Below are 9788 nucleotides of genomic sequence, written 5' to 3'. Positions count from 1 at the left end.
GCCTCTGAGTGATGCCATTAAGAAACCACCATTGAACCTTAAGACTTTTTTCAGAGACATGAGAAGCACCTGGGCTTTGGAGAATGGTTTTTCCCAAAGAGTTGCATTAGCAGGTCCCTTCCAGTCATGTGACTGCTGAGACAGGCTGCGGAAATAGTGAGCAGTGCTCCTGAGTCCAAGCTTCCCGACACCCTAGTCGGGAGAGGCCCAGTGTCACCTGGGAGGGACAAGCTGGTGCGGCTCAGTGTGAGATTCAAGAAGATGGTACAGAGTGTTGACTCAGCGTTTTTATTCATAAACTATAAGCAGACACGTGGTCTTTTCTCTCTACTGTGATTCTTTCATTGTTCTATGGGCCAGGAGTCTCACTGTGGGAACCATGGCGAAGCAGTGGGAAACCACCATACGGGTGATGCCCCACAGGCCTTGGCTCACCTCAGAAATTCACCTGCCCAGAAGCGCAAGCCAGGGCGTTTCCATCCACGAGAACAGAAGGCCCCAGGCTGAGGCCCTGGGAAGGGGCCTGTTTGTATGCAAAAGAGGTGCCTGAATACCGAGGGTGGGCGGGTTTGTCAAGTGCCATCTTCTGGGTGCATCGGGCTGAGGTCAGATATGGTGGCGGTTGTAGAGATAGGGTGGGTACAGGCCGTCACTGTGCCACTGGCGCCACTGCTCGATGGCCTCCCGGCTTCTCTCTTCCTGTTCTGGGGACGAGAGATGAAGTCGTCGTGTGAGGATGGAGGGCTCTGATCTGGGGGCAGCCACCGAGTCCACCCAAAGCCCCCCCCTCCAGCCGCCTGTGACACGTGACATGAACCACTGTGCCTGCATGCATGGATGACAGACAGAATCCCAGCTGGAAGGGCCTGAGAGGATGCCGAATCTAAAGGCCTCGTTTTAATACAGATCGGGCCCAGATAGGTGAGCGTCACAGAGCTGATTGCCAAGAGAGCGGAGACCAGGGCCCTGCCTTCAGTTCAGTGTTCCTTCCCTGTACAGCCAGCGAAGGGCGAAGAGCTGCGTGCAGAAACTGGCCCAAAGACACACCAAGTAAGACAGGATCCAAAATCACAGCAGCAGAAAAATAGACTGCAAACCATACTGTTGAAAAACTCATGGAAATGACTGTCAATTCCGAGTGATGGGATTATGAGCAAGGGGTTCCTTCTTACTGTTTCTTAGTTTTAAAAATAAAGTTATGTTTTTAAAGCTAACTGGGGAAAGGGGTGGGTGAAGCAAGTGCAGGAAGATCTTGATAATCCCTGATTCTGGGTGATGGTTATATGAGAGTTTGTTACACTATATACTTTTCCATGTGTTTGAAATGTTTCGTAGTAAAGGCTAAAAAGAGCAGAAGGGAGTTTTTAATGAGTAAGAAAGTCCTGATTTTTCTGTCTTTGATAAGATATGTTTCTGAATAACGCCTTTGTGAAGCTATAAAATTAGGCTCCTGTTGCCAATTCAGGACTGCCTGTCACTCACTGTTAGGTACACTCACTGTCGCGTTAAAGCGCGAGCAGATATCCCAAGGCTGTTGGTGTTTAAAAAGCACCCTTAGAAAGTTAAACAGAATTACCATTAACCCAGCCGTTCTTAAAACAAGAATAGATGAATCGATAAAATGTGAGATGATAGATAGATAGATAGACAGACAGACAGGAACGTATAGATATGTCTGTATGTATTATTCAGCCATAAAAAGGAATGAAATTCTGATATGTGCTATAACATGAATGAGCCTTGAAACATGCCAAGTGAAATACACCAGACACAAAAGGACAAATATTATGTGATTTCTCTTCTATGAAATATGTAGTATAGGCAAATTCGTACGGATAGAGAATATATTAGAGGTTTCCAGGGCTGTGGGGAGAGGGGAGTTAATGCATAATGGATACAAAGTTAGTTTGAGGTGATTAAAGGGGTTTGGAAATAAATAATGGTGATGGTTGTGGATGTACTAAATGCCGCTGAATTGTACACTTAAAAATAGGTAAGGTTGCAAGTTTTGTGTTCTAGATATTTTACCACAGTTTTTTTTTTGAGTATTTGGAGAAAACGTTGAGAGGATAGAAAGTTAATAGAAGGTAATAGCAAGGATTCAAAACTCACAATGTCTTCCTTGCCTGTTTTCTCCAATGTGGGCTTCACCAAAAAGCCTGTGACCCTGCCTTGGTGCTAGTGACACACATCCTCTATGGCATTGGGCAAACAGGACAGCCTGGTGGCTTCAGGATGTGGAGAAAGTGGGTGTCCCCATGGTCCTTAGCACCTGTGAGAGCCACGTGCCTGCAACAGGAAGGGCCCTTGTGATCACGGGGTGTGCAGGAGCCATGTCTGCTGGGTATGTTTCCTTCTATGTGAGCTTGGGGTCGGCGCTACCCTGGGTGCTGAGAATCCTCTTAGGGACTTGGTTCTTAGAGGAAACCTGGAGCTCAGAGTCAGCCCAGGCTGTTAGCCTTGGGCCATTCAGACCTTTCTCAGGCCACGTAGAGCAGCTACCCTTGGCCAATCTTGAGAGCATGATTCTGACATAAAAGTTGATTTTTTTCTTCCCAGATCATGCTGAACTCTTCTTAGACCATTTCATTTAGACAAAGGGAAGGTCTCGCTGGTAAAGACCCAAGGCCTGGACACTGTAGCCTTCGTGTAGGGACCACTTGTGGCCAGGCGTCGTGCAGCCAGCCTGGGATGGCCTGACCCAGGCTTCTGGTTTTGAAGGTGGAAGCAGACCTGGGCTGCTACCACGTAGGCCTTAGAAGTGGGAGTCCAACACTGTTTATCCTGAGCTTTTGGAGGCAGAACTCAGCTATTTTTGCCTTGAAGTTGGTGGTTTTGAGTAGAGTTACAAGCTGGAGCCATGACAGAGCCGAGTGAGACTCTAACCACCCCCCTCCCACTTCCCCAGACAAGGGCCAGTGTCCTGGGTGGGTTGGTAGAGGGGCCTTTGACTAAGGTGGGGTTCTCAGGCCCTCAGCAAGGTCAGTGGTGTCCAGAAATCTCCCTTCAGACCACCTGCCTAAAATTCCTCCACTGGAAACCCGAGTCCTTCCCATCACCCGTGGTATCTCTCAGCATTCGCTTTTATGCAGCAAGTACCTCGGGGAGAGAGCGATCATCCGCTGCTCTCCAGTATTCTGAGAATGGGTGACGTTGTCAATCAAGAGAGCTAACCGAACCCGGGGTCCTGACCGACAGGGAATGTGGGCGCCTCAGAGAAGGGCTCTGAGCGCTGCTCACGGTGGAGGCTTCCGGCAACCTGGCCTCTGTGCATGGTCTGTTCCGGGGCAGAGGCAAGGGAAGGGGGGAAGCTGAAGTGAGTTTCACCTTTGTCAGCGTTTACCCTCGGCCGGGCTGGGCCCCCTGCACCTCTTTGCCTCTCCTTCTTTCATCAAGCTCGTGAGGGGGAGCGACCCCCGCTGAGCTGCTCTGCATTACCCCCTCCCTCCCTCCCTCCCTCCATCCTCATGGGCCAGTCCTTGGATTGAAGAACCTCTCCAAGACCTCTACGCATTTGGTCTTCCTTCGGTACAAAAACATGGGCTTTGCTGGCAAACTCGCCTTCATTTAAATCCTTCACTACCTATGTCACCTTGGTTATTCATGTATCCTTTCTAAGCCTGAGTTTTTAAAACTGTAAAGTGGAAATTGTAAGACCTGAGATGCTGGTCGTAAGGATTATGTGGTTCAGTAAAGTGTCTGGCAGGGCAAGTGCTCAACCAGTGACAACGGCTGCTGTCACTACAGTCCCCGAAGGCCTGTGCTCTGCCCTGCAGCCTCTTCCTCTATGGGCAAGGCCTGAGGCCCCTGACCTTAGTCTCCTCTGGCTTTGGTGGAGGACCTGGCATCCCTCAGGTGCCTAACCCCTCATCCTAATCCATCGTGGGAGGGAAAACAGGGAATGGTTTTCATCCAGATGCTAGGGGTTTGGACCTGAAACATTTAAAAATGCACAAAATAAAATGCTGCTATTAATACTATGAGTTAGGGGCTTCCCTGGTGGCGCAGTGGTTGAGAGTCCGCCTGCTGATGCAGGGGACACGGGTTCGTGCCCCGGTCCGGGAGGATCCCACATGTCGCGGAGCGGCTGGGCCCGTGAGCCATGGCCGCTGAGCCTGCGCGTCCGGAGCCTGTGCTCCGCAACGGGAGAGGCCACAACAGTGAGAGGTCCGCGTACCGCGGGGGAAAAAAAAAAAATACTGTGAGTTAAAAAAAAAACCACTGAAGGAATTTGAGAGACCACATTCTCATTTTCTAAATGCTTCTCCCCAAGCTGTCCACCAAGGTAAACAAATCTTTAACGGGAGTATTTGCCTCTGAATTACTACAGTCTGAGCTTCCCCCAGGATGTTTGATTTGCTGGGATCCTGCCCAACACCTGTCTGCAGGGCTCAGCCAGGTGCCATGCGCAAGGCCATGGGCATGGCCTGCAGCCCCCTGATACCTGGTGATGGTGTCCTTTCCACTAAGAGGTGCCCTAAGGGCATATTACCTCCCAAATCCACCAGAGCAGGCAAGCGAGGGGTTGACAGCTTGGGAACTGAAATTGCAGACTTTCTCTAACAAAGGTCACCTTAACTGGGGTCTGACGTCCAAGCTCACCTGCATCCAGGAACTTACTTGGAAGCATTTAAATCTTGAAGTTTTGGAAGAGACCGGAAAAGGAATAAAAACACACATTGGCCTGCCTGGTCTGATCCCTATTACCTTGTTCTATGGATTTTTTGCTATAGGTGACCCTTGAGGGCACTTAATAGACACCAAGTCAAATCCCATCCCCCATGGGAGGCTGGGATTCAAAGGCAGAGCCTCCCTCCCCCTCCACCCTCCCCCACACCCAGAGGCCTGGTTGAAACCAGCATTCCTGGGAGGAGGCTGGAGCCCTGTCTCCCAAGGCCACAGGGTGGGGATGAGGTGTGCTGACTGTCTGGTGAGAGACACAGAGACAAAGGTCAAGGCTTTGCAAACAAGGCTTTGGGGGCCCTGGGTGAGGGAACACGCAAACCCCATAAAAACTTGCTCTGGGTGAGGGGAGCCGCCCCGTGGGCTGTAGATGTTGACGCTGGAGGTGGGGAGGGTACAGAGCAGGGCCCCGTGACCAGAGCCTTCTGAGTTCACTTGTCCTGGTTTGCTTCCACTGGTCACCCGATGCTGATGATAATAACTAGGTAAGAAGGCCTAGGTTTTCCAGGATGGGCAGTTCCTAAAGCCATGACACTGATGGAAATCCAAGGCCCTTGAAAGTGAGTTTGAAATCCTCCCAACTCAGCTCTAACGGGAAGTAAGCCAGGAGCACGGGTGCTAAGTCAGAACACACACAAGTAGGAGGAGAAAATACAATCAACCAAAAACTCCCCCAGCCCCACAGTCTCCAAGCCAGTGGTGTTCTGTCCTCTTCCATTTCTTCTCAAGTTCTGTAGCCACTTTTGTGACTTTCTCCCTGTTTTTCCGAGACTCCCATAGATATGAATTGAAAGTAGATCTCCTCTTACCTCCCTCCTCTAGTTAAAATTTAGGGATAAGTACAGGCAAATCACATGGTTCTCCTGCAAACTCCACTTCCCCAAAGCCACTGGCTGACGAGCTCTTACCATCGTTTTGCTCTTCCACGAAGTTCTCAAACTCGTTCCTTTGTTCCTCGTAATGTTCTCTCCATAGCTCATCCGCCTGCAGCTTCTGCCTGTTCTCCGCTGGGGGAGGGGAAGAGGTGAGAGTTGCCCCCAAGAATAGGGGCAGCCGCACACATTTAAGGGGACACTAATCATTCTGCCTGAGAAACTTAATCAGGTGCAAAAGGGGCTGTTTGTGAGGGGCTAAGAGTGGGGCTTCACTGAAATGGTTCACTCCTGACACAGACTTTAAAACCTGAGGGACCTGGGGGAGTGTCCCATCCAACTGCCTCGTTTTGTGAGTGAGAGGACAGACCCCCAAAAGGTGAAGCCGTTTAGCTCCAGGTGCAAAATGAATGGTGTATCCAAGCATGCTGGTCCTCTTAGAAGCTAGGAATTTGATGATAGAAATGAATTCTATGAGGGAATAATCCAACTTAATTTCACATTAATTAACCTGCAAGTCCATTCAGCATCTTTGCTCTCCTATCATGGCCAGAATATATGCTAAGCATTGGGATTAAAAAGTCAAGTAAGAAAGATTCTGTCCCTCTGCCTAAGAGGCCTGTGATCCACTTAAGGAGAAAGATATGAAAATAAATTACACCCAGCATTATGGCTGCTGTGATAGAAATTGCCATGGGGCATAAGGATGGCTGTGGTCCAGGGAATCTAAGATGATCCTGATATTCATGCCCTTAGGTGATTCTCTCCCCTTGTGTGGATTGGCCTAGTGGCTCACTTCTAATTGGCAGAATATGACAGAAGTGACGGGATATGACTTCTGAGATTAGGTCACAAAGAAGACTGGCTTCCGTCTTGGGTTCCTCGGTCTGTCTATCTATCTGTCTGTCTCTCACTTTTGCTCTTGCTCGGAGGGAAGCCAGCTGCCATGTTGTAAGCTGTCCTGTGGAGAGGCCCACTCATGGCAGGAACTGGTGTCTTTGACCAGTAGTCCGCAGGACTTGAGGTTTGCCAACAGCCATGTGCGTGAGCTTGAAAGCAAATCTTCTCTCAGTCAGGCCTTGAAATGAATGCAGCCCCAGCCAACACCTTGACTACAGCCCATAGAGACCCTGAGCCTGAGGCCACCAGCTAAGCTGGACCTAGACCCCAGAAACTGGGACAATAAATGTTTGTTGTTTTAAGCTGCTAAATTTGGGGCTCATTTGTTACACAGCAGTAGATAACTAGTACAGGATATGGGGTGATCAGGTAAACTCCCTGACGATGAAAATACCAACCTCAGGTATCCCTTAGTTTGTGAGGCAATGCATTCCAGTAAAGTTGGCTGTAAACTTTTTTATGAGGAGTCCCAGTTTCACATTATAAAGCTGAAGGTACACCTCTGGTTGGAGAAATACCTCCAGTGATAACTGAAAACTGTCACTGAGAACACGTAAACGTTCCTTGGCTGTTGAACATGAAGCTTACCAGAGGGAACCTTACCTGAGCTGCCAGGTCACAGCTCACCAGCAGGTGCAGCTGTCCCTCATCTGCTCTAATGTAGCACCCTCAAAAAACCTCTCTAGATTTTAGATTTTCCAACGTAAAATAAGTTTCTAGGTTCATCCACTTCTGCCCTCACACCTTTACATCTTTAGTCTGGCAGAAGCTTAGAGATAGGAATTGCCTGTTTTCTGGTTCCAGATTCAAGTTTATCAAAGTGTTGCCTGCCTTTACTGAACCTCAGACATAATTGGGCATTGTTCTGCCCATCACCGGAGTTGACCAGGTAACAATAGATTAACTCAGGTGCATCCTAGGTGTTCACCGGGCTGTCCTGGGTTCCCACGACTGAAACCCCGAGCTTCCAACCTGGCTTAATCATGCATCTCATTGTTCTGAATCCACTTAGAGAATGGAAACTATTTGCCTCTTAAATTCCTGCACGTTCCCCGCTGGGAGTCTGCCAAAAGTTTGCTTCTCTCATTTCCGTCAAGAACTGCCCAAACTCCATCAGTCTTTTCAGTGTTTCTTGACATTTGCTAACCTTTAAATCCCAAATTGTGCGAGGCCTGGAGATTTTCCCAGTGTGGTTGTACTTCTCCACTTAAAAAAAAAAAAGGGAATTTCATCTCCAAGCATTTTCATCTCACTTCTTGCCCATCATTTGAAAACAGTCCTGTTATTTTCACTGAGCAAGTTACCTTGCTGAGTGTGCCTGAGAGGCACAAAGAGTTTATTCAGACAGACACATAAGTAACGAATCTAGCCTTGGACTCAGAGTCTGTCAGAGCTGAGTCCTTGGAAGAATCTAGTTCAAGGACAGGGAACTCAAGTCCCTTCAAGGGTCGGCAGGTCATGGAAATGAGGGTCTCTGCCAAGCAGGGGATACCAGGGCCTACTTCAGGCTGAGAAGGAGACATACTTCTGAGCTCAAAAGCCTCCCAAATGCATTAGAAGTGAAGACTTTTAAAAACACTGCTGGCAGATGTAGAGGATGGACTTGAGGACACGGGGAGGGGGAATGGGAAGGTGGGACGAAGTGAGAGAGTGGCATGGACATATATACACTACCAAATGTAAAATAGATAGCGAGTGGGAAGCAGCCGCATAGCACAGGGAGATCAGCTCAGTGCTTTGTGACCACCTAGAGGGGTGGGATAGGAAGGGTGGGAGGGAGACACAAGAGGGAGGAGATGTGGGGATATATGTATATGTAGCTGATTCACTTTGTTATAAAGCAGAAACTAACACACCATTGTAAAGCAATTATACTCCAATAAAGATGTTTTAAAAAAAGTAACTAGAAAAAAAAAAAAACAAAACACTGCTGGCTGAACACCACTCTTTCAGGGGCTTGTAAATAAGGAAACGGGCCCAGGGAGAATAAGTGGTCAAGGCCACTTAGCAGCAAAGCTGTCACCAAGCCCACATTTCCAGTTCCCGGTCCCATGTGCCCTCCTCCCTGCTCACAGTGCTGTAGGGTGCACCATGAATACCCGGAAAGCACACACTTAGCTATTGTGTCCCCTCTCCATTGAACATAGATTTTCCCCTTAACATTTTTTTTTTTGGCCTCGCTACGCGGCATGCAGGGTCTTAGTCCCCCGACCAGGGATGGAACCCGTGCCCCCTGCAGTGGAAGCAGGGAGTCCTAACCGCTGGACCGCCAGGGAAGTGCCGCCCATCCCCGACCTTAACATTTTTAACTTTCAGAAACTGAGATGCAATTCAACACTTAAGTGCATTCAGTGTGGCCCTATCCTCTTTGTTTCTTACCCCTGCAGCATAGCCAATCAAAGAGTGACCTACAGTCGAGGGAACGTGATGTAACTTCTAATTCAGAGCTGCAGTCACTGAGACCCGAGGGCCTAGGTTGAGCCCTTGGTCCCTGGCGGTGCCCGCAGCCCGGCTGACTATGGGAGAGAGGAGGAACACGAGGCAAGAGCAGAAGGCAGGCCACCGGCATCCTTACCATTGACCTCTTCTCGGGATTTGGGGGACCGCTTGCCTCGCTTCTTGAGGAAATTCAAGGCATCTGATTCCTGCATGAAGATCTTCCCTTCCGCGCCTGAAACCCGAGAGAAGCTGGTCACAACCGGCATATGCTCACCAGGGCTACCTCGGGAGCCCCCTGGGTGGCCCCGGCACTCACCTTCCTGCACCTCTTGTCCGGCCAACCGCCTGGTGCCCACCGCCACAGCAGTCCCCTCCCGCAGGGCTGTGGGACGAGAGCACAGCGTGAGGGCTGCTGCACCCCAACAGGAGCCCTCACCCTGAGCCAGGCCGGGACAGTCCTTCCCAGGGCTGTGACTTGCCCTGGAGACTGGATTCCTCAGATACCAGCCACACAGCCAACTTCCCCAAGAAATCACCAGGCGTGCTGGTTTCTCTGTACTGTGTTGTGTTATACACACAGACACACACAAACACACACACCGAGGTACAGCCTTCTTAACAGCAGGTACACCCTCTGCCTGGCCACCTGAGCAGCCTCACCTAACACCAAGGCCGTCCTGGGGCCTCCGCATACTCACTGGACAGGAGCACAACGGCCGAGAGACAGCAGATGAGGAACAGCTGTCTCCAGGCCATCTTTGCAAAGGCCGAGGCTCTGTCTGGGAACTGCAGACACAGGGTTCTACAGATCCTGAGGCTGCCAGGTCCTCACTTCTGTGTCAGGCAGATCAGGAAGGAGAGAGAGAGGCAGGAGGCTGGGGTGCTGCTGAGGGG

The 9788-nt window shown here is 49.9% G+C and overlaps 1 protein-coding gene across 1 annotated transcript; it reads right to left on the bottom strand.

Annotated features, from left to right (window-relative positions):
• Positions 1-338: 338 nt before the first annotated feature.
• On the bottom strand, positions 339-9650 carry UCMA (upper zone of growth plate and cartilage matrix associated). Its single transcript, XM_024766275.1, has 5 exons — positions 9593-9650; positions 9211-9276; positions 9031-9126; positions 5592-5690; positions 339-704 (listed from the first exon to the last, which is right to left on the bottom strand). The coding sequence occupies exons 1-5, from the start codon at positions 9648-9650 to the stop codon at positions 607-609; spliced, it is 417 nt and encodes a 138-aa protein (XP_024622043.1). The 3' UTR covers positions 339-606.
• Between the last annotated feature and the right edge of the window lie 138 nt (positions 9651-9788).

This window comes from Neophocaena asiaeorientalis, unplaced genomic scaffold (assembly GCF_003031525.2).
Source record: "Neophocaena asiaeorientalis asiaeorientalis breed wild unplaced genomic scaffold, Neophocaena_asiaeorientalis_V1.1 scaffold217, whole genome shotgun sequence".
Lineage (NCBI taxonomy): Eukaryota > Metazoa > Chordata > Mammalia > Artiodactyla > Phocoenidae > Neophocaena > Neophocaena asiaeorientalis.
The sequence above is the reverse complement of the archived record's forward strand: the minus strand, read 5'-3'. Positions and strand labels throughout refer to the sequence as shown.